Here is a 25,689-nt window from a genome sequence, read left to right on the forward strand (position 1 = left end):
GATTCCTTGGGATTTTTGCATGGACAGCTATGTTTTCTGCAAAGAGGAACAGTTTTATGTCTTCCTTTCCATTGGCTTTTTTTTTAAGAGCATCTGTTTTCTATTGAGAGTCATGTGTTTTCTCTCCATAGCCCCATACCACAAGTTAATTGTAATTTTCTCCTTATCCTTAGGCTCACTTAATGAGCGTTTTTTTTTTTTTTTTCATAAAGGAAGTTATTATCGCTTCTGAGTATCTTGTAGTTATGTGCAAATGCTGGGCAGTCATTTAGTTTCTGTTACTAATTATCTTGATCTTGTACACTACTCTCTCAGCATATGCAAGTCAAACTCACAGTCTGACCAAATGTAAAAATATTGAAAATCTTATACTTAAATGATCACTGACACCAAGAGATTATTGTAGTTAGCTACATGAGGCATATAGAGAGAAATCAAACCTCAATCCCTGGTATATTTCCTATGTAGAATATTGTTTTAAATATTTTGGTAAATTTCCAAATTATCGTGTAAAGATAGCTTTGTAATGATATGAATGCTGAAGTGTTATGACTTCTCTTCCCATTTTAGACCAGATGAGTAAGCTTATAGAGTTGATGTTTATTAGGCTAAATCTGTGATTTGATTCTCACATATGTTGCTTGATATTTCATCAAGGAAGAACAGTGGCTGTCTCTTGGCTACAAACAGTATTATAGCTATAACCAGTAGCCTTTTAATTTTTAATCTTTGATTACAAGGAGGATAGGGCAAGGATGCAAGTAGATCAGTGCAAACTCATCACCACTTTTTGGAAAATACTTCAAAGTATTGATACATGGTTAAGTCAGTAACACCATATTCTAATGTAAATATGCTGGATAGCACATTTTTTTTTCATTGTTGACTTTACTTATTTTCAGAAATAATTCTTAAGTGTTCAGTCTAAGAGTTTTAGTGATCTTTTGACCATGAAAGTTAGTACTTTTTCATTATTGCGTAGTTGGGCTTCCCTGGTGGCTCAGTGGTAAAGAATCTGCCTGCCAATTCAGGAGACACAGGTTTGATCCCCTGGGTTGGGAAGGTCCTCTGAAGTAGGAAATGGCAACCCACTCCGTATTCTTGCCAGGAAAATCTCATGGACAGAGGAGCCTGGCAGGCTACAGTCCATAGAGTTGCCAAAGAGTTGGACACGACTTAGTGACTAAACAACAATAACAACAACATAGTTAGGCTGAATATTAAAATATAATAGCTTAAGCTCAATTCTCACAAATTCTATGAAGAACTACCCAGATTGTTTTGCTTTATGAGTGCTTTGTTACCTTGGATGCTGCTAGTAATAAATGAGATAATCTGTAGTTTGGGCCAGAAATACTTTTGCTATACATAGATTATTTTTCTTTGAAACAGATATTGTGATTATTACAGTTGAATTATGGAAGGGAAGCATAAAAGGACTATAGCATTTATTGGATATTATCTTTTTGGCAACTGCTATAGCTCAGTTCCTTACATATTTTATTTCATTCACTTTCACTTAATCTGTGCTACATCAGGGAGAGCTAGAGATAGGACAGGCAGGATTTGAACCCACATCTATCTAACTCAGAAGCTTGTGCTGTTTCCATTGTATCACAGTGTATTTCAGGCATCAGATAAATATATGTATGTGCATCAAGGGAGCCATTAAACCAAGTGAATAAAGTATTTTCTTTGTGAAGACTAGCACATAAAGAAGTGCATTTACTTATTTAATTTACTAGAATATTATTTAGTAGTATAAAGTAGTTACATCTATAATGGGGAATTAAAGTACCTAACTCCCAGTGTACAGAAGATGAGGGATAAATCGAGTATCCTTTAGTTGTTGTGATTGTAGTTAGTACCCCACAGGATATTTTTGTAGTTTATGTGAGAGAATAAAAACAACTACTATTTCTGGTTTTAAACATTCAACAGACTATGAAAAAGCACAATACATTAATTCACACTTAATTCACAAAAATCCAAACACTTTTTAGGTGAAAGGTGTTGTTGGTGTTCCATCTCTCAGTTGTGTCCAACTCTTAGTGACCCCATGAATGCCAGGCTTCCCTGTCCTTCACCATCTCTTGGAGTTTGCTCAAGGTGAAAGGTGGTTGCTTATTAATTGCATAATGGCATATAGTTTCTTTAGTGAGAAGAAATTTTATCTTTCTAAAATTTTGAAAAGAACTTGTGCTTTTTCTGCCCTTTTTCATTTTTGTATAACACTGAACATTGTTTCCCCTTTTCTGATATGATAATATTAAAGCAGGATGAAAACTTGCTTCTTAGACTTACAAACGAACCAACTCTTTCATGGATTGATACTAAAATAAAGACATTGTGATAGTCATCTAAAATTCTACTTATTTATTTTAGACTCTATAATTTATAAATGTAGCATGAGCCTCTTCGACAAAAATGTTATAATACTATTAAGAAGAAAGAAATACAAAATTTTAAAAACTGAAAAGTCACTTGTAAGTTTTATTATTTACCAGAATCTGTGGTTTACCACTGTGTAATAGCAAGTTTGTTTTAGGCTACAAGTGACACAGTGTCCAATTAAAAGTGGTTTAAGTGAGTAGATGTATGGGTAGGTGGGATGGTAGGTTGGTAGGTGGGTTAGTTGGTCATTACATAATTTGCTAATTGAGAATCTTAATCACATCAATCTTGGGGTAGCTGTCCAGCAGTTTTCTTAGCTTTCCGTCCAGAGTTACAAGATAATTGCCATGATTCTGAACAGGTTTTCACACAACAGAAACCTCTAAATGTGAAACAAGGGGGGAGAGTTTTTTTTTCCTAACGTGTGTGTTTTTTTGTTTTTTTGTTTTTGCTGTTATAATGTTATACTGAGGAGTCTTTACCAAAGCCCCAAGTTCTCCCTTATCTCATTGGCTTAAAATAGATAACCTGCTCATTTTTAAATCAGTCACTAACAAAGGACAATAAAATTACCAAAGTTGGTATTAATCAGCCATGATCCAGCCCCTAGTTCTGGGTGCCTTCTGCCTAATATTGGATCAAAATTGCAACTCTTATAGTGCTGAGGAAAAGGATATGGTTGTGAAAAAGACAACCAACAGTATCTGTTCTACATCACCTTATTTTTTTTCCTTGGAGAAATATGACAAGATATTGACATTTCAGCTATATTCTACTGTGTGTGTTGACATTTTTAGTTGTTTACAAATAAGGGAATAAATCTATCAGTATGTTATATTGCATCAATTTAAAATTGATTACAGTGGATTTTTTATATTCCTGTTTTTTGGAACAGCAGCTTTTGAACAGTCTCATTTTTTGTAAATCTTATTCATAATCATTAAACATTTATTTGCAGAAATTAACAGATGGATAGCTGTGTAGCATATACTGTGCAAATCAAAAGTAAATGGCGTGGGATTTCCCCAACAGTCCAGTGGTTAAGACTCCATGCTTTCAATGCAAAAGGCAGAAGTTGGATCCCTGTCAGGGAACTAAGATTCCATATGCCATGTGACGTGGCCAAAAAATTAAAACAAGAAAAAAGTGAATGGCCTTAGAATAAAGTGCATATATCAAAGTAAAGAATATAATTTCTGCAACAAGCTGTACTGTGAGGAAGAAAAGTGCCAATAGCTGAAAAATAAATAGTGAACACCTGTGCTGAATACATTGACCAGTTGGTTGACAATTTTTCATCTGACTTATCTGAAAGTGTGACTGTTACAAGGCATTAAGGCATATTCAGTTTGAGGCATTCCCTTGTTGCTACCATTAATTGGTAACAATACTAGATAATATCAGAATTTATACCCCAAAGTCTCCCCTAAATTCAGATTAAGGCTAATGCATTCATCTAAGCACTTATTCAGAGTTGAAATTAGGTAAAATTATCTCAAAAATATTGTTATACTGTATTGTAAATGTCCCTTGAAATTCAAATTATCAATATAAATGACATTGGATTTCATTTGTCAATTTATTTTCATATTGAAAAGTTTTATAAGAACTAATGGTGCATATTTTTCCCATTTATATGTTAAAATCAGTAGTGTTTTAGAACTCAAAAGATTTTTTTTGAGAATTCATAATCCAGCCACATTCATTTACAACTGGCAAATGTGTTTTTATACTTTTTAGATTCTTTAAAGTTAATAAAATTGAGTTATTGTTCAGAAGTGTTCTTCACAACGTTGAATTATTTTATTTTTAATTTTTTAATTGGAGGCTAATTACAGTATTGTGGTGGTTTTTGCCATACATTGACATGAATCAGCCATGGGTGTACATGTGTCCCCCATCTTGAACCCCCCCTCCCACCTCCTTCCCCATCCCATCCCTCAGCATTGTCCCAGTGCACTGGATTTGAGTGCCCTGGTTTATGCATAGAACGTGGACTGGTGATCTTTTTCACATATGGTAATATACATGTTTCAATGCTATTCTCTCAAATCATCCCACCCTCGCGTTCCCCACAGAGTCCAAAAGTTTGTTATTTATATCTGTGTCTCTTTTGCTGTCTTGCATATAGGGTCATCGTTACCATCTTTCTAAATTCCATATATATGCGTTAATATACTGTATTGGTGTTTTTCTTTCTGACTTATTTCACTCTGTATAACAGGCTCCAGTTTCATCCACCTCATTAGAACTGATTCAAATGCATTCTTTTTAATAGCTGAGTAATGTTCCATTGTGTATATGTACCACAGCTTTCTTATCCATTCATCTGCTGATGGACATCTAGGTTGCTTCCAAGTCATAGCTATTGTATAAACAGTGCTGCAATGAACATTGGGGTACACGTGTCTCTTTCAATTCTGGTTTCCTCGGTGTGTATGCCCAGCACTGGGATTGCTGGGTTGCGTGGTGGTTCTATTTCAAGTTTTTTGAGGAATCTCCACACTGTTCTTCATAGGGCCTGTACCAGTTTGCATTCCCACCAACAGTTGTAAGAGGGTTCCCTTTTCTCTGCACCCTCTCCAGCATTTATTGTTTCCAGACATTTTGTTAGCAGCCATTCTGACCAGGGTGAGATGGTACCTCATTGTGATTTTGATTTGCATTTCTCTGATAATGAGTAATGTTGAGCATCTTTTCATGTGTTTGTTAGCCATCTGTATATCTTCTTTGGTGAAATGTCTGTTTAGTTCTTTGCCCCACTTTTTGATTGGACCGTTTATTTTTCCAGAATTGAGCTGCAGGAGCTGCTTGTATATATTCGAGATTCTCGGTCAGTTGCTTCGTTTGCTACTATGTTCTCCCATTCTGAAGGATGCCTTTTCACATTGCTTATAGTTTTCTTCTTTGTGCAAAAGCTTTTCAGTTTAATTAGATTCCATTTGTTTATTTTTGCTTTTCTTCTCATGACTCTGGGAGGTGACTCTAGAAGATCGTGCTGTGATTTATGTCAGAGTGTTTTGCCTACGTTTTCCTCTAGGAGTTTTATAGTTTCTTGTCTTATATTTAGATCTTTAATCCATTTTGAGTTTTATTTTGTTTATGATGTTAGAAAGTGTTCTAGTTTCATTCTTTTACAGGTGGTTGACCAGTTTTCCCAGCATCACTTGTTAAAGAGATTGTCTTTCCTCCGTTGTACATTCTTGCCTCCTTTATCAAAGATAAAGTGTCCATATGTGCGTGGATTTAACTCTGGGCTTTGTAGTATGTTCCATTGATCTATATTTCTGTCTTTGTGCCATACTGTCTTGATGACTGTAGCTTTGTAGTATAGTCTGAAGCCAGGCAGGTTGATGTTGGGGCGTTTAACATTGTCCCAGAGGTCTCTGAGGTTGTCCTCATTTCTTTTAATTCTCTTTTTTTCCCCTCTCTGCTTCATTTATTTCCACCATTCTATCTTCCACCTCATTTATCTTCTCTTCTCCCTTGTTATTCTACTCTTGGTTCCCTCCAGAGTGCTTTCGATCTCAGTTATTGCATTATTCATTATTGATTGACTTTTTTATTTCTTCTAGGTCCTTGTTAAACATTTCTTGCATCTTCTCAATGCTTGTCTCTAGTCTATTTATCTGTGACTCCGTTCTGTTTTCAAGATTTTGAATCATCTTTGCTGTCATTATTCTGAATTCTTTTTCAGGTAGACTCCCTATCTCCTCCTCTTTTGTTTGTTTTTGTGGGCATTTATCATGTTCCTTTACCTGCTGAATATTTCTCTGCCTTTTCATTTTGTTTAGATTGCTGTGTTTCAGGTGGCCTTTCTGTATGCTGGAAGTTTGGTTCCTTTTTATTGTGGAGGTTGCTCCCTGTGGGTGGGGTTGGAGGAGTGATTTGTCTAGGTTTCCTGATTAGGGGAGCTTGCATCTGTGTTCTGGTGGGTATAGCTGGATCTCTTCTCTCTGGAGTGCAATGAAGTATCCAGTAGTGAGTTTTGGGTTGTCTATGGGTTGGGCATGTCTTTGGGCATCCTGTACTTTAATGCTCAGGACTGTGTTCCTGTGTTGCTGGAGAGTTAGCTTGGTATGTCTTGCTGTGGAGCTTGTTGGCTCTTGGGTGGAGCTTGGTTTCAGGGTAGGTATGGAGGCTTTTGGATGAGCTCTTGTCTCTTAATGTTCCCTGGAATCAGGAGTTCTCTGGTGTTCTCACGTTTGGATTTTAGCCTCCTGCCTCTGGCTTTCAGTCTTATTATTATAGTAGCCTCAAGACTTCTCCATCTGTACAGCACAGATGATAAAACATCTAGGTTAATGGTGAAAAAATTCTTCATAGTGAGGAAAATCCAGAGAGGTTCACCGAGTTACATGGAGAAGAGAAGATGGAGGAGGAAGATAGAGGTGACCAGGAGGAGAAGAGGGGAAGTCAAAAGGAGAGAGAGCAATCAAGCCAGTAATCACACCCCTAAGTGAAAATGGATACTGAAGATTAGATTCTTAAAGGTACAAAATTGATAACAAATACCAAAAAGCAAAAATTAAAAAATCTAGAGGTTAGACTCTCAAAAATATAATGAAAGTACAAAACAAAATCAATCACAAAAATTATAAAATATATATATATGAAATTTGTTTTAAAAATAGAGTCTTTCAAATGCTCAAGGCTGGGGCAAAGGGATGACCCAGAGGGATGGGATGGGGAGGGAGGTGGGAGGGGGGTTCAGGATGGGGAACACATGTGAACCCATGGCTGATTCATGTCAATATATGGCAAAAACCACTACAATATTGTAAAGTAATTAGCCCCCAACTAAAATTAAAAAAATGGAGTCTTTTTGGCAAGGTAATAGTAGGTTATAAAAATCAAAATTAAAGAAGTAATAAATTACTTGTTCCAGGTTGTACTTCTTCTCAAGGTCTATAGGCCCCTTCCAGTGCTTAGTCAATGTTAACTACAGGGTTTTAATCTGTTGCACCTGTCACTTCCACAGCTTTTCCCTGTTCTTTTTTTTATTTTGGCTTCCTCTGTTTGCAAGTCACTTCAGTGACTAATTTCTGCCCTGACACAAGGGGGTGAAGGTGATCATTTATTTAGGCTCACTCATTCAGTTGTGTTGTGGGGAGGGAGGAACACAATATTTGCAAACAAATATCACTGGCGTGTGTGGGGAGTGCTCGCAGTGTATGGACCACACTAGGTTTGCGTCAGCTCACAGCGGCCTGTGCTTTCCAGGTCTACACAGCTCAGGCTCCAGGTTCTCTGCAGGGATGCTGTCCAAAGCAGACCCTGTGTTTTGTGCACTTCACATGCCTAAGCTGCTCCGGTGCAGGTTCTCGGGTACTCCTCAAGGGCATAGACTTGGTTGGGCGTGCGTTTTGTGCCCTTCCCAGTTTCGAGCAGCTCAGGTGATCAGGTGCTTGGCGAGTGCACTGTCCCAGGTGGGCTGTGCATCTTAATCACCTCTCCTGTCCCGACCGCTCTGTTTCCCAGGTTTGCCATGAGAGCACTGTGCTGTGTCTCCTCTGGGGAGCTGATCCCAGGCTGTGATCCTACTGGCAGATGTCAGCCATCCAGGATCCCAGGAAGATGTGGTTAACATCTGGGAGCCTGCTCACAGTTTGGTGGAGGATGCAGGTCTCTGGGGCCGAGATTGCCCCTTGCCTTCAGCCTCTGGCTGTGGTATGCCTGCCTCTCTGCCTCCTGCAGTGGGGAGAGGCCTGCACACGGCAGGCTAGCTCTCCTTTGGTATTTGCTCCATCCTTTTTTCTGTGAGTCATTCAAGAAAAGTTGTCACTTTTTTTTTTTTTTCCTCTCTGGCTATCCCACAGTTTGGGTTGCTTTCTGACGTTAGCTCCCTCAGATTATCCTCAGGGCATTCAGGCCTGGTCCTTATCCTAAACATGCAGCCTGCGCCTCCCTGTCCAACCCCCGCTCACTGGTGACAGACAGGAGCATCTGCTTCTCTACTGGCAGTTGTGGTTAGGTGCGTATTTGGTGTTTTGTTTTTTTTCTCCTGGTTACGTTGCCCTCTGAGATTCCAAAACCTGCTGTTGAGAGGTTTTCCTGGTGTTTGGAAACTTCTCCTCCTTTATGACTCCCTCCCTGTGATGGGTCTCCATCCCTAACTCTTTTGTCTCTCTTTTTGTCTTTTATTTTTTTGTCCTACCTCCTTTTGAAGAGAATGGGCTGCCTTTCTGGGTGCCTGGTGTCCTCTGCTAACATTCAGAAGTTGTTTTGTGGAAGTTGCTCAGCATTCAAATGATCTTTTGATGAATTTGGGGGGCAGAAAGTGGTCTCCCTGTCCTATTCCTCTGCCATCTTGGGTGAAACCAAGCTTGAATTATTTTAAGAAAACATTTTTTAACCAAAGTACAAAGTTTTTAATTTGAGGGAAGCTAAGTCTTTTCAAGTGGGCCTTAGAAAGCATCACTACGAACAAAGCTAGTGGAGGTGATGGAATTCCAGTTGAGCTATTTCAAATCCTCAAAGGTGATGCTGTGAAAGTGCTGCACTTGATATGCCAGCAAATTTGGAAAACTCAGCAGTGGCCACAGGACTGGAAAAGGTCAGTTTTCATTCCAATCCCAAAGAAAGGCAATGCCAAAGAATGCTCAAACTACCACACAATTGCACTCATCTCACATGCTAGTAATTAATGCTCAAAATTCTCCAAGCCAGGCTTCAGCAATATGTGAACCGTGAACTTCCAGATGTTCAAGCTGGTTTTAGAAAAGGCAGAGGAACCAGAGATCAAATTGCCAATATCCACTGGATCATCGAAAAAGCAAGAGAGTTCCAGAAAAACATCTATTTCTGCTTTATTGACTATGCCAAAGCCTTTGACTGTGTGGATCACAATAAACTGTGGAAAATCTGAAAGAGATGGGAATACCAGACCATCTGACCTGTCTCTTGAGAAACCTGTATGCAGGTCAGGAAGCAACAGTTAGAACTGGACATGGAACAACAGACTGGTTCCAAATAGGAAAAGGAGTACGTCAAGGCTGTATATTGTCACCCTGCTTATTTAACTTCTATGCAGAGTACATCATGAGAAACGCTGGGCTGGAAGAAACACAAGCTGGAATCAAGATTGCCGGGAGAAATATCAATAACCTCGATATGCAGATGGCAACACCCTTATGGCAGAAAGTGAAGAAGAACTAAAGACCCTCTTGATGTAGGTGAAAGAGGCGAGTGAAAAAGTTGGCTTAAAGCTCAACGTTCAGAAAACTAAGATCATGGCATCTGGTCCCATCACTTCATGGGAAATAGATGGGGAAACAGTGGACTTTATTTTTTGGGGCTCCAGAATCACTGCTGATGGTGACTGCAGCCATGAAATTAAAAGACGCTTTCTCCTTGGAAGGAAGGTTATGGCCAACCTTGGTAGCGTATTTAAAAGCAGAGACATTACTTTGCCAACAAAAGTCCGTCTAGTCAAGGCTATGGTTTTTCCACTGGTCATGTATGGATGTGAGAGTTGGACGGTGAAGAAATCTGAGCACTGAAGAATTGATGCTTTTGAACTGTGGTGTTGGAGAAGATTCTTGAGAGTCCCTTGGACTGCAAGGATATCCAATCAATCCATCCTAAAGGAGATCAATCCTGGGTGTTCATTGGAAGGTCTGATGTTGAAGCTGAAACTCCAATAATTTGGCCACCTCATGCGAAGAGTTGACTCATTGGAAAGGACCCTAATGCTGGGTAGGATTGGGGGCGGGAGGAGAAGGGGACGACAAAGGATGAGATGGTTGGATGGCATCACCGACTCGATGGACATGGGTTTGTGTAGACTCCGGGAGTTGGTGATGGACAGAGAGGCCTGGCGTGCTGCAATTCATGGGGTCGCAAAGAGTCGGACACGACTGAGCGACTGAACTGACTGAAGTCTGTTTGATGAATAGAATTTTGCATGATGAGAAATTAAGTGGAGTTTGGAGAGTTTTCTGGTGTCTTTAAAACTTCTAAGTTAGGTATTAAATTCAGTGGTGGCAGAACTCTAAAAATATTGTAGTTGTTGATGAAAAGTAAGGATGGTATTGTTTCTGTTGCATATGTTTTCCATAGTGCTAGGTATTTCACCAGATTATGATGTTCAGAATAGTAAAACTTAATAATTTATGGATATAGAACATATTTATAAAGAATAAATCCTTTTCTTAGACTTATACCCTTAATTAAGTGTTTGGACTTCTGTTTTCCAGTTTGTCTAGTACTGGTTAATGCATTTCATTCACTCTAGAAAGCTCCTTTTCTGAGAGTATAATAGAGAGCCACTGACTAGATCAATTGGTGTGCTCAGTTTCCATGTCTTCATCATCATTCTGTCTTACCTGTAAGGTATAATTAACTATCCTATCATTTCGTAGTTTAATGTTTAGGCATGCAACATTTTGCTGAAAGTTGTCACCTCATGCAACACACTTTGGTTTCCTGGTTTTCAAAATAATGAAAGTGAATACAAAGCATGAACAATTCTGTAGAAAAGACACAAATCCCATTTCATATTATCACTCTTCATTTTTAGTGTTGCTTAATGGCAATTGTGTTGTTACATGGTTATGTGGCCAAAGAGCTTTCAACATATGATCTCAGAAAAACCTAAGGACACATGTTTTGAATTGCCTCTTGACCTGTGGGAAATTTAACAGTATCTTACAATGGATTAATATCTTATGTTTGATTAACCTTTTAGCGCTCATGGGGCTTCCCTTGTGGCTCAGCTGGTAAAGAGTCTGCCTATAATGTGGGAGACCTGGGTTCAATCCCTGGGTTGGGAAGATCACCTGGAGAAGGGAAAGGCTACCCACTCCAGTATTCTAGCCTAGAGAATTCCGTGGACTATAGAGTCCATGGGGTCACAAAGAGTCTGACACAACTGAGTGACATTCACTTCCACTTTAGCGCTCATGTAAAATACTCTTCATATATATTAGGTCATTTATCTTACAATAGCCTCATGAAAGTTAAGGTAAATGAATGATCTTCCATTTCATAGATGGGAAATCTCAGAGATTAAATGACTTGCCTAATATCTACTAAGTAATGCATCCAGAACTACAACTTTACCCACTACAGTTTCCTAAATATGAAAATCTTGACGTTAATGATATCATCCTTTTTTCATTATATTTAATTGAAATTACTAGATTATAACAAGAAGTAGCATGATATTTTATTTCTTGACATTTAAAATGTTATTCTTTACTTGTACCTTTCTTATTGTAGTGCTTAATGTGTTAATTTTAATGGGACACTTTTTGTTCCATGAACCCATATTTTTTAAAGATTATTGTTCTTTCTTTGCCTAGTTGTTTGTGTTTTTTACAAATATTTGTTTCGTTTACAAATTTTTATGATAATATATTTATACCTCCATCTTTTGCATGTGTAAAACATTTATTCATCATGTGTTTATTAAATATCACATCTATAGAGAAGTACAGTAGGTATTGTGAGAGGCACAAAAGAAGAGATATTAGGCTCTTCCCTTAAGGAAATTGAAGTCTAGTTGAAGATAAAGTATATATGGGACAACCAAAGAACTGTTTGAAAGAAACTGATGAATAAATGCAAGGTAAGCCACGCGTGTGTACTGTGGTGCATGGAATAGCAGAATGATGATTGTGGTTGGATTAAGGAAGCTTCTTTAAAGTGAAATTTAAACATTTTCTTAAAATGTATCGATTGCTGCAGTATGTGATTATGTTTGGGAATGGGGGAATTGTGATATTATGGGAAGTGGGAAGAACAGACCAGAAGAAACAGTTCGGTTCAGTCACTGAGACGTGTCCAACTCTGCGACCACATGGACTGCAGCACACCAGGCTTCCATGTCCATCACCAACTCCTGGAGCTTGCTCAAACTCATGTCTCTTGAGTCGGTGATGCCATACAACCATCTCATCCTCTGTCACCCCCTTCTCCTCCTGCCTTCAGTCTTTCCCAGCATAAGGTTGTTTCCAGTGTGTCAGTTCTTTGCATCAGATCGTGAAAGTATTGGAGCTTCAGCTTTAGCATCAGTCCTTCCAATGAATATTCAGGACTGATTTCCTTTAGGATTGACTGGTTTGATCTCCTGCAGTGCAAGGGACTCTCAAGACTTCTCCAACACCACAGTTCAAAACATCAATTCTTTGGCACTCAGCCTTCTTTGTGATCCAACTCTCACGTCCATACGTGACTACTGGAAAAACCATAGCTTTGACTAGATGGACCTTTGTTGGCAAAGGAATTCTCTGCTTTTTAATATACTGTCTAGGTTGGTCATAGCTCTTCTTCCAAGGAGCAAGTGTCTTAATTTCATGGTTGAAGTCACCATTTGCAGTGATTTTGGAGCTCAAGAAAATAAAGTCTGTCACTGTTTCCATTGTTTCCCCATCTGTTTGCCATGAAGTGATGGGACCAGATGCCATGATCTTCGTTTTTTGAATGTTGAGTTTAAGCCAGCTTTTTCACTCTCCTCTTTCACTTTCATCAAGAGGCTTTTTAATTCCTCTTCACTTTCTGTCATAAGGGTGGTGTCATCTGCATATTGGAGGTTATTGATATTTCTGCCTGCGTTCTTGAAGAAACAGTTAACATGAGCCTAATTATGGAGACTTTGAGTTGACAAATTAGGATTTAAGAGATGCCATGTTGGAAAGTAGGTGAGATGAGATAAAAGATAGTAAATAAGAAGGTGATTTTGTTTAGAGACTGATAGAGGAAGATTTTGTAGGGGTAGAGTTGAGATTTGATATAAGAACTGCTGTTAGTTCTCGAGCAATCAATTAGCAGATGTTTATTTCCCACAGCCCATCATATACAAGGCAGTTTTAGTGTTGAACAGTAGGGCAACTCAATGAAAATGTAGGTTCTGTAGGGGATAAAGCACATCATGGAGAGATAGTGATGCACACTGAACAGGAACCTTTTGTGTCAATCAAGGCAATAATGGATTGAGAATGTTAACTCTAGTAGTAATATTGGAAGTAGGGCTTCCGGTAAAGTAATAGACATTAATATTGAAAACAGCAAGAATCAATTCAGAAAGATCCTGTTAGATACCACATTGTGATATGTCAACTTACACTTTTATAGCAGTTTTTTAGCTTTGTCACACCTCAGATAATGGTAATAATCTTTGATACTTACACTGTTGAGCATTTATATACCAGGCACTGTACCAAGTTCTTCGCATGTGATACCTCATTTAATCTTCACAACAACCTGGTGAGGTAGCTGGTATTATCTCGACGTTATAGATGGATAAATTGGGTCAGAGAGGATTAAAAAACTTGTGTACATTCACAGAGTTATCTATTCATAGAGTCTGGGTTTGAACCTCAGCCTGTTTATTCTGAAGGATGAGCTTGTAAGCACTGTGTTGATTTGTTTCTAAAGTACAATTCTCCTGTCTGCCTTAACTTCTTAAAAAAATATACATGTGATTAATATATACATACATACTGTATAGCACTCAGTATTCTGTAATATGGGGAAAGAATTTGAAAAAAAATGGATATATGTATATGTATAACTGAATCATTTTCTTGTACACCTGAAATTGACACAGTATTGTAAATCAACTATATCCCAAGATAAACAGAAATAAATTTTAAAAATAAGAATCTGCTTTTCAGATACACACACACATGCACACACATATGACATCACTGCTAAACCCTGAAATCTTTATGTATATTTTTTCAGATCTTAATTATGTTTCATATTGTGTAAAAACCTAAACAGATGAATATTTAATGTGCATGTCACATAAAGCAAGATATCCACTGAATTTGATAAAATAAATGAGGTAAAGAAATAAAAATTGCCATTAAAAGTTAAAATGATATAAAAAAATGTAGCCAAGTACAATTACCACTTTGATTAGTGGTGTGGATTATTATTATTATAATTTCTCATCAGTCAGGATTTGCATGAAGATGTTGAAGAAGCTGGTGCACTACAGAAAAATCATGCTTCTGTGACATCTGCAAACTCCACCGAAGCTGCAGATTCTGCCTGCCTGCCTACAGATGAGTCATTAAGCACTACAAGCTGTGAAATACCCACAGAACAAACTCCAAGCAGTGATCCAGAGAGAGCCCTAGAAGTAAATCATGTTCAAGTGACAGGGGAAAAAGAAAACCATTGTGATGATAAAACTTGTGTGCCCTCAACTGCAGAAAAGGAAACAAGTGAAAATGTGCATGTGGCCAAAGACACAGCAGAACAGCCAAAGAAAAATCAGATTTCTTACTCTCAAATTATTAAAGAAGGCAGGAGGTTTAATATCGATTTGGTATCAAAAGTAAGTAACAGTTTTACTCATCTTATCATAGAACAGTACTAATTTCTAATTGATTGAAAATAGCATCTGAGACCATAAACCCAATTTTCATTGTTTTATTCTCTGAAATGTAGAATGTTTATTTTATAAAGAGATAGTATCTGAAATTTATAGTTCCATTAAAATATTCTTTAAACCTAGGTTAAAAACACAAGAATGCTCAGTACTATATCACAGGGTTACTTCTGTATTAGAGCATGTACTCCACCCAAATATTCTCCTATTACATGGACACTATGAATTCTATCAAGAAAACAAATCTAATGAATCTAATTACGGGTCCATGTTATTATAGTCAATCTATTAAATAAACTTCTTTTTAGCCCTTATTTATATAGTAACTATTTTGGCTTCTGTATAATGATGAACATTTTTAATAAACCAATGCATTTCAAAAATCATTGGTTCAGATGTGAAGGCTTTGGAAGATAATTTAATAGTAGTTAGGGCAGGGAGGTTGGGAAGAATGCTATTGTCTTCAGGTTTTTTTTTTTTATTCCCATTCTTACCTCTAATGTTAGGTCAACATGAATTCAGAGGTGGTCCCTGAATCTTGGGAGCATACAGTGTTGCACTGGGTTTATAGGAAGCAAGGCAAATTTAGTGTGAAAGAATAGAAAACACTAGTAAGATAAAATGTAATGGCCCTGAAAGGTTATAATATAGGGCTGGGTGAAAGTAGAGAGACCAAATACCTAAGTTGAGGGCAAATGATGAGAAATTGGAAAGAAGTTGGAGAGGTTAGTGAATAACATCAGACTAGGATTTTTTATTTAATGTGCTCTCTTGAAGTTCCAAGTTATAAAGAGAGGAACTAATGTTCCTCACATTTTGCTGATCTAATCACACATCCTCATCCTGCTGATCACTTTGAACCTGATGCTTGAAAATATGAATATCTTTTTACTACTCGTTGTTTCTTTCTGATGTAGCTCTCTGTGCCTGATTGTGCCTCGGTCTGAGTTAGCTACTGCCTTGGTCCTTCCTCATATTTCTGAACTATCTATTCCACCTAATTTGATCCTGCCATGCTTTGAAATTTACCATTCTTTCCATGTTACCTTGGCAATTAGTTTCTGGGTGGAAGTTTAATCATAGCCCACCCATAGTCTTCTTGTCCTCATGAACAGGAAAGAATTTTTTAAAAAAAGAACACTAATGTAGTCAAGTAAGAAATAGGTTTCATACTGAAAATTTCATTTTGAATTAGTTACTTGGATTTTAGAAATTAATACAGTATTATGCTGGCTGATACTTTATATATGATGTAATGTTCTTAGCAGAGTCTGAAGAGGTACTCTATAATTAAACATATTAATATATATGGATATTCACATTAACTAGGACAAACAGGTGTAAGGCTTGTATCAGTTTGGGTCAGTTGTGAAAAAACTTTGGATTTCAGAATTTTTTGGATTTTGAATTTCAGATAATCAGTTGTGAACCTGTAATAAATTATGTTATGTATTATAATATTAATAGGTAGAATACTTTTTACAAATAATTTAAAATATAACAAAATTATATATCTTTATTCTGTTTTTATCAGTTTTCCCACTATTTCACCTTTTATTTCATTCTCTAAAAATATTTTCTTTGTACAGCTACTGTATTCTCGAGGATTGCTGATTGATCTTCTAATCAAATCTAATGTTAGCCGATATGCAGAGTTCAAAAATATTACCAGGATTCTTGCATTTCGAGAAGGAACAGTGAAACAGGTACTGTGCTGAGCAAGGATTGTAACCGAGTATGAGTTTAAGTTGCTATGTTTTGTTTGGGAAAGTAGTAGTGAAAATGTTGGTTGCTTAGTAGCGTCCGACTCTTTGCAACCCCTTGGAGTGTAGCCTGCCAGGCTCCTCTGTCCGTGGGGATTCTCCAGGCAAGAATACTGCAGTGGGTAGCCATTCCCTTCTCTGGAGGATCTTCCCAACCCAGGGATCAAACCTGGGTCCTCCTGCATTGCAGACGGGTTCTTTACCATCTGAGCCACCAAGGAAGCCCCATTTTATTTGGGAAGGATAAGCAAATAAGATTGTTATTTTCCTGGTAACGCAGCAAATTCCAGTCCAGCATGGTTTTTAACAAATGTAAATAAATAGTAAGAGATTGCCAATTAAAATGTCTAATGTTAATTTTCTCATGATTTATTCTGTAGGTTGATGCTCATGTTGAGAAAGTGTTAATTTCAGACAACATTGCTAGATTTGAGCTGTTGTTTGTTCCCAGTTAGGGGTGACATGCCGGTGGCCTTTTAATAGCATAAGGAGCAACTTGGCAGAATTAAGTAAGGGAACTCACAAGTTAATTAGCTCTGAAGTCAACAGAGATGCCATTAGAACTGATAGAAAGTAACATGAAACAGCCTGACTAGAAAGGAAATAATAATTTTGTTGTACTTAAAGGGAAAAAAATGTCATTTGGAATACTTGTATCACTAGGAAGCAGTTTCTTAACTTTTAAATCATATATTTTAGGTTCCTTGCTCCAGAGCAGATGTCTTTAATAGCAAACAACTTACTATGGTAGAAAAGCGAATGCTAATGAAGTTTCTTACATTTTGTATGGAGTATGAGGAACATCCTGATGAATATAAAGGTACTGTTTTTCATTAAATTTGTGTTCTCACATTATTTGAGATTCTTATTTTAATATGCTTTCTCTGATTTAGTGAACCGTTTGCTATGCCTTTAAAATATTTTTATTTTGCACTATCCAGTAGGTTAGACTCTAGCAACAAGTACCTATTTAAATTTAAATTAATTAAAATTTAGTTACAGTACCCACACATTCAAGTGTTCAGTGGCCACACGTGGCTAGTGGCTACTATGGATACTATGCAACTACAAGACATTTTCATCATGACAGCAATCTATGATAGATGTTAATTTTTATTCTTGCTAATTAAACATTGTTATCAACTGCTTCTTCATAGATAATACTCCTTTTTCATTATCCAGTTTTTTTAACCATTTTTAAAAATTGAAGTATAGTTCATTTACAATGTTGTGTTAGTTTCAAGTGTACAGCAAAGTGATTCAGTTTTTTATATATGTATATATATACACACACACACATGCACATATATACTTTTTCAGATTCTTTTCCATTATAGGTTATTGAAAGATATTGCATATATTTCCCTGTGCTATACAGTATATCCTTGTTGTTTATCTATGTTACGTATAGTGGTACATATATGTTACTCTCTCTAACCCTCATCTATTAATTTATCAGTCATTTAAAAATTTGTATATTTTATTCATTTCTCAAGGATCGCTTTTGCTTGGAATATTGAATTATTTATTTTGACTGGTTAAAAGGAAGCTAGATGGCGTGGGTGGGATCCCCTAGATTAGGAGAAGATATGGTTTCTAATCTTGGCTTTGACCCATCTCACTATGTGATCTGGGGTCAGTTACTTCAAAGTTTGTTGAAAGTTGAATACACCACTTTAGTATCAAGAGTTTCGCACTTAAAAGTGCATTGAGCTGAAAAAGTTATCCAAAATAGGAATATACTGACAATTCACTTACAAAAGTGAGAAATACGGCATTTTTTTTTTTTTACTGTATGGAATATTGAAAGTCTAACTCTTGTTCTTAAAGTTTCGAGTCCATTTATTACTGCCAGATTATTTCTCCATAGTAGCATAAACTTATATTCTCTCTGTAAATTTTTATTTTATTTTTATTTATTTTAAGTTTTTATTTATTTCTAAAAAGTTTTTCTCTTCCACTAACAGTCCAGTTACATTTTTTTCTGTTCTTCATTTAAAGGAGTAGTATTTAGGGAATCCGTATGTTTTGAGGTGGGATTATAAGGCAGTGGGATTGATACCACTAGCCATACAGAAATTTTCTTTACTTTTTAATCATAGTTCATTGTTCCAAGTTTTAGGAAGGAATAGCAATTCATAAAAATCAAATACTGCTATATCATTGTTTTCACCAAAAAGTTACCATTAGTCATATTTAATATTTCAAAGTGTAATCATTGACATTAGTCTGCAGTTGATAGTAAAGTAAGATTATTGCCAACCATGGAAACCTGCTGTGATCATTAATGAATTATTTAATGCTTTTCTAATTTTCTGAATCCATAAAATACTAAACACAGAATCATCATTTAAAGCTTAAAAATTGTGTCATCAATCCAGTTAGGATAGTGACGTTCCTAGTTTTTTCCCTCTAAAATCAACAGTCTCGGTCCAAAATGTAGTAATACTATCACCAACTATGTCCTTTGCTAAGTGTTTTAAGCAAACTTGATCTCATTTTTGTGCAGTGGTTTCAAATGAAAGTTTGGTTCTGATTTTAACTGATAAATTTTCCTCTTTCTTTTCATAGCCTATGAAGAAATTACATTTTCTGAATATTTAAAAACTCAAAAATTAACCCCCAACCTCCAATATTTTGTCCTGCACTCAATTGCAATGACATCAGAGACAGGCAGCAGTACCATAGATGGTCTCAAAGCTACCAAAAACTTTCTTCACTGTCTTGGGAGATATGGTAACACTCCATTTTTGTTTCCTTTATATGGCCAAGGAGAACTCCCTCAGTGTTTCTGCAGGTAAGACAGGCATTGGTTTTCTTATCTCTTCTTAAGATTATACTTGAATAACAGATGAAAATTAGACAAAAATGAAATTTAGTCAAGATTTAGTATATGAAGACATACACTTTGTTATTCAACTCACCCCTCCCCTCTTCTGCCCTTGCTGATTCTTAGGCTGAAGCCTAATGAGTTCATGTTCATCTTTGTTTTTTGAAAAATTAATTTATTTATTTTAATTGGAGGCTAATTACTTTATAATATTGTAGTGGTTTTTGCCATACATTGACATGAATCAGCCATGGGTGTACATGTGTTCCCCATCCTGAACCCCCCTCCCACCTTCCTCTCCATCCCATCCCTCAGGGTCATCCCAGTGCACCAGCCCTGAGCACCCTGTCTCATGCACTGAACCTGGACTGGTGATGTATTTCACATATGGTAATATACATGTTTCAGTGCTCTTCTCTCAAATCATCCCACCCTTGCCTTCTCCCACAGAGTCCAAAAGTCTGTTCTTTACATCTGTGTCTCCTTTGCTGTCTTGCATATAGGGTCATCATTATGATCATTGTAAATTCCATATATATGCATTAATTTACTGTATTGGTGTTTTTCTTTAACTTACTTCACTCTGTATAATAGAATCCAGTTTCATCCACCTCATTAGAACTGATTCAAATGCATTCTTTTTAATAGCTGAGTAATATTCCATTGTGTATATGTACCACAGCTTTTTTATCCATTCATCTGCTGATGACCATCTAGGTTGCTTCCATGTCCTGGCTATTGTTAACAGTGCTGTGATGAACATTGGGGTATACATGTCTCTTTCAATTCTAGTTTCCTTGGTGTGTATGCCCAGCACTGGGATTGCTGGGTTGTATGGCAGTTCTAGTTGCAGTTTTTTAAGGAATCTCCGCACTTCTCCATAGTGGATGTACTAGTTTGCAGTCCCACCAACAGTGTAAGAGCGTTCCCTTTTCTCCACACCCTCTCCAGCATTTATTGTTTGTAGACTTTTTGATAGCAGCCATTCTGACCAGCGTGAGATTGTACCTCATTGTGGTTTTGATTTGCATTTCTCTGATAATGAATGATGTTGAGCATCTTTTCAGGTGTTTGTTAGCCACCTGTATGTCTTCTTTGGAGAAATGTCTGTTTAGTTCTTTGGCCCAATTTTTGATTGGGTCATTTACTTTTCTGAAATTGAGCTGCAGAAGCTGCTTGTATATTTTTGAGATTAATTCTTTGTCAGATGCTTCGTTTGCTATTATTTTCTCCCATTCTGAAGGATACCTTTTCACCTTGCTTGTAGTTTCCTTCATTGTGCAAAAGCTTTTAAGTTTAATTAGATCCCATTTGTTTAGTTTTGCTTTTATTTCCGTTACTCTGGGAGATAAGTCATGGAGGATCTTCCTGTGATTCATGTCTAGGCGTGTTCTGCTTATGTTTTCCTCTAAGAGTTTTATAGTTCTGGTCTTATATTTAGATATTTAATCCATTTTGAGTTTATTTTTGTGTATAGTGTTAGAAAGTGTTTTAGTGACATCTTTTACAAGTGGTTGGCCAGTTTTCCCAGCACCACTTGTTAAATAGATTGTCTTTTCTCCATTGTATATTCTTACCTCCTCTGTCAAAGATACGGTGTCCATAGGTATGTAGATTTATCTCTGGGCTTTCTGTTTTTTTCCATTGATCCAAATGTCTTTCTTTGTGCCAGTACCATACTGTCTTGATGACTGTAGCTTTGTAGTATAGTCTGAAGTCAGGCAGATTGATTCCTCCAGTTTCATTCTTCTTTTTCTCAAGATTTTTTTGGCTGTTTGAGGCTTTTTGTATTTCCATACAAACTGTGAAATTATTTGTTGTAGTTCTGTGAAAAATACCATTGGTAGCTTGATAGGGATTGCATTGAATCTATAGATTGCTTTGGGTAGTATACTCATTTTCACTCTATTGATTCTTCCAATGCATAAGCATGGTGTATTTCTCCATCTATTTGTGTCATCTTTGATTTCTTTCATCTGTGTTTTATAGTTCTCTATATACAGGTCTTTTATTTTTTTAGGTAAATTTATTCCTAAGTATTTCATTCTTTTCGTTGCAATGGTCAATGGGATTGTTTCCTTAATTTCTCTTTCTCTTTTCTAATTATTATTGTATAGGAATGCCATGGATTTCTCTGTGTTAATTTTATATCCTGCAACTTTACTATATTCATTGCTTAGCTCTGGTAATTTTCTGGTTGTCTTTAGAGTTTTCTATGTAGAGGATCATGTCATCTGCAAACAGTGAGAGTTTTACTTCTTCTTTTCCAATCTGGATTCCTTTATTTCTTTTCCTTCTCTGATTGCTGTGACTGGGACTTCCAAAACTCTGTTGAATAGTACTAGTGAGAGTGAGAACCCTTGTCTTCTTCTTCATTTTAGAGGAAATGCTTTCAGTTTTTCCCCATTGAGGATAATGTTTGCTCTTGGTTTGTCATATATGGCTTTTATTATGTTAAGATATGTGCCTTCTATGCCTGCTTTCTGAAGAGTTTTCATCACAAATGGCTGTTCAGTTTTGTTAAAGGCTTTGTCTGCATCTATTCTATTTATCATATGATTTTTATCTTTCCATTTGTTAATATGGTATAACACATTGATTGATTTGCAAATATTGATGAATCCTTGCATCCTTGGAATAAAGCCCACTTTCATGATATATGATCTTTTTAATATGGTTTTGGATTCTGTAGGCTAGAATTTTGTTGAAGATTTTTGCATCTATGTTTATCAGTGATATTGGCCTATAGTGTTTTTGTTTGATGTTTCTCTTGTGTCTTGAGTTAGGCATGTATTGCTATGAACCCCCATCTTAGCACTGCTTTTACTGAAACCCGTAGGTTTTTGGATTGTTGTGTTTTCATTTTCATTTGTTTCTATGTATATTTTGATTTTCATTTTGATTTCTTTTGTGATCTGTTGGTTATTCAGTAGTGTGTTGTTTATCCTCCATATATTTGTATTTTTAGTAGTATTTTTTCCTGTAGTTGACATCTAATCTTACTGCATTGTGATCCGAAAAGATGCTTGAAATAATTTCCATTTTTTCAAATTTACCAATCCTAGATTTATGGTCCAGGATGTGATCTATCCTGGAAAATGTCCCATGTGCACTTGAGAAAAAGGTGAGATCCATATTTTGGGGGTGAAATGCCCTGTGTGTGTGTATATATACATAAATATATATATGTATATATGTGTATGTGTATATGTATATATATATACATGTTAGGTGTAATTGGTCCATTTTATCATTTAAAGCTTGTGTTTCCTTGCCAATTTTCTGTTTGGTTGATCTATCGATGGGTGTGAGTGGGGTATTTAAGTTCTCCACTATTATCATGTTATTATTCATTTCCCCTTTCATACTTGTTAAGCACCTGTCTTATGTGTTGTGCTGCTCCTGTGTTGGGCACACATATATTTATAATTATTATATCTTCTTGGATTGATCATTAGGTAGTGTCTTTCTTTGTCTCTTATCATGGTCTTTATTTCCAAGTCTATTTTATCTGATTTGAGGATTGCTACTCCTGCTTTCGTTTGGTCTCCATGCATGAAATATCTTTCTTCAGGCCTTCCCTTCCAGTCTGTATGTGTCCCTAGGTTTGAGGTGGGTCTCTTGTAGACAGCATATATTAGGCTCTTGTTTTTGTATCCATTTGGCCAGTCTTTGTCTTTTGGTTGGAGCATTTAACCCACTTACATTTAAGGTAATTATTGATAAGTCTTATCCTGTTACCATTTACTTTGTTGTTTTGGGTTCGTTTTTATAAACCTTTACTATGTTTCCTGTCTAGAAAAGATCCTTTAGCATTTGTTGAAGAGCTGGATTGGTGGTGCTGAATTCTTATTTTTTGCTTGTCAGTAAAAGTTTTGATTTCTCCTTCATATGTGAATGAGATCCTTGCTGGGTATAGTAATCTTGGTTGTAGATTTTGCTCTTTCATCACTTTAAGTATGTCCTGCCATTCCCTTCTGGCATGAAGAGTTTCTGTTGAAAGATCAACTGTTGTCCTTATGAGGATTGCCTTCTGTGTTACTTGTTGGTTTTCCCTTGCTGCTTTTAATATTTGCTCTTTGTGTTTGATCATTGTTAATTTGATTAATATGTGTCTTGTGGTGTTTCATCTTGAGTTTATCCTGTTTGTGACTCTCTGAGTTTGTTGAACATGGGTGGCTATTTCCTTCCCCATTTTAGGGAAGTTTTCAAATATTATTTCCTCAAGTATTTTCTCATGCCCTTTCTTTTTGTCTTCTTCTTCTGGGAGACCTATCATTTGAATGTTGGAGTGTTTATCATTGTCCCAGAGGTCTCTGAGTTTGTCCTTATTTCTTTTAATTCTTTTTTCCTCTCTCTTCATTTATTTCTAACATTCTATCCTCCACCTCAGTTATCCTCTCTTCTGCCTCAGTTCTTCTACTGTTTGTTCCCTCCAAACTGTTTTTAATCTCAGTTATTGCATTGTTCATTATTGATTGACTCTTCTTTATTTCTTCTACACCCTTTTAAAACATTTCTTGCATCTTTCAATCCTTGTCTCTAGTCTATTTGTCTGTAACTCCATTTTGTTTTCAAGACTTTGGATCATCTTTAGTATTATTATTCTGAATTTTTTTTCAGGTAGACTCCCTATCTCTTCTCTTTTGTTTGTTTTGTTGGGTTTTTATCATGTTCCTTCACCTGCTGAATATTTCTCTGCCGTTTCATTTTGTTTAAATTGCTGTGTTTGGGGTGCCCTTTCTGCAGTCTGGAATTTCATGGTTCCTCTAAACTGTGAAGTCTCCTCCTTGTGGATAGGATTGGACTAATGGGTTGTCAGGGTTTCCTGGTTGAGGGAGCTTGTGTCTGTGTTCTGGTGGGTCGAGCTGGATCTCTTCTCTCCGTAGGGGATTGAAATGTCCAGTAGTGAGTTTTGGGCTGTTTATGGGTTTGGCATGGCTTTGGGCAGCCAGTCTTTTAATGTTCAGGTTTGTGTTCCTGTTTTGGTGGAGAATTAGCTTGCTACATCTTGCACTAGAACTTGTTGGCTCTTGGGTGGATCTTCGTTTCAGTGTAGGGATGGATACTTTTGGGTGAGCTCTTGTCTATTAATGTTCCCAGGAGTAGGGAGTTCTCTGATATCCTAAATTTTTTGAATTAAGCCTCCTGCCTCTGGTTTTCAGTCTTATTCTTACAGTAGCTTCAAGACTTCTCCATCTATACAGAACAGGAGGTAAAACCCCTAGGTTACTGGTGAAAGAATTCTCCACATCCAGGAGCACCCAGAGAGATTCACAGAGTTGTATAGAGAAGAGAAGAGGGAAGAGCGAGATATAGGTGACTAGGAGGAAAAAAGGGGCAGTCAAAAAAGGAGAGAGCAGTCTAGACAGTAATCAAATACCTAAGTACTCTCCACAGCCTGGAAGACGCAGAGAGATTCACAGTTATGTAGAGAAAAGGGAGGAAGGATATAGAGCTGACCTGGAGGAGAAAAGGGAGAGTCAAAAGGGGAGAGAGCAATGAAGCCAGTAATCGATCCCTAAGTGGAAATGGATACTGAAGATTAGATTCTTAAAGGTAAAAATTTGATAACAAATATCAAAAAAGATGAAAAACCTAGAGTAGAGGTTAGGCTCTCAAAAATACAATATAAGAAATACAAAACAAAATCAGTCACAAAAATTAAGATATATATATATATATATGGAATTTGTTTTAAAAAAATAATGATTTTTTGAAAGGTAATAGTAGGCTATAATAATGAAAATTAAAGGAGTAATAACCACAATTTTTAAAAAACTAAAAAGTGATAATAGTAAAAATACATCTAGGGATTTCTCTGGAGCTGTTGTGGGCAGTGTTGAGTCAGTTCAGTGTCAGATAGTCCCTTGTTCTGGCTTGTCCTTGTTCTCAAGGTCTATAGGCACTCCCCAAATGCACAGTCTCGGTATCAATTGCTGGGTTTCAGTCTGTTGCACCTGTCACTCCCAGAGCAGTTCCCCCTTCTTTATTTTGGCTTCCTCTGTTTGCAAGTCTCTTCAGTGTCTAATTTCTGCCCTGACACAAGGGGGCAAAGGTGGCCATTTATTCACGCTTGATTGTTCTGTTGTGTTGTGGATAGGGAGGGACACTGCAAACAAATATCACTGGATATATGGGCAGTGCTTGCAGTGGATGGACCATACTGGGTTTGTCACAGCTCAAGTCTGTGTGTACTTCCTGGATCCACACTGCTCAGGCTCCAGGGTGCTCAGCTAGGGCACTGTCGCAAATGGGCCCTGCGTTTTGTGCACTTCCCAGGTCTAAGCCATTCAGGTTCTCGGGTGCCCCGGAGGGGCACAGACCCAGATGGGCTGTGCATTTTGTGCCCTTCCCAG

The 25,689-nt window shown here is 37.0% G+C and overlaps 1 protein-coding gene across 1 annotated transcript in view; it reads left to right on the forward strand.

The window, feature by feature from the left end:
• CHM (CHM Rab escort protein) overlaps positions 1–25,689 on the forward strand; it is a 236,319-nt gene that overhangs the window by 96,994 nt on the left and 113,636 nt on the right. The window contains exons 5-8 of the mRNA XM_081563843.1: positions 14,299–14,683; positions 16,327–16,443; positions 17,200–17,320; positions 19,072–19,297. Of these exons, the coding sequence (XP_081419969.1) occupies positions 14,299–14,683; positions 16,327–16,443; positions 17,200–17,320; positions 19,072–19,297 (849 nt within the window). The remainder of the gene's footprint in view (positions 1–14,298; positions 14,684–16,326; positions 16,444–17,199; positions 17,321–19,071; positions 19,298–25,689) is intronic.

Source organism: Giraffa tippelskirchi, chromosome X (genome assembly GCF_054371585.1).
Source record: "Giraffa tippelskirchi isolate mGirTip1 chromosome X, T2T-mGirTip1v1.2.pri, whole genome shotgun sequence".
Taxonomy (NCBI): Eukaryota; Metazoa; Chordata; class Mammalia; order Artiodactyla; family Giraffidae; genus Giraffa; species Giraffa tippelskirchi.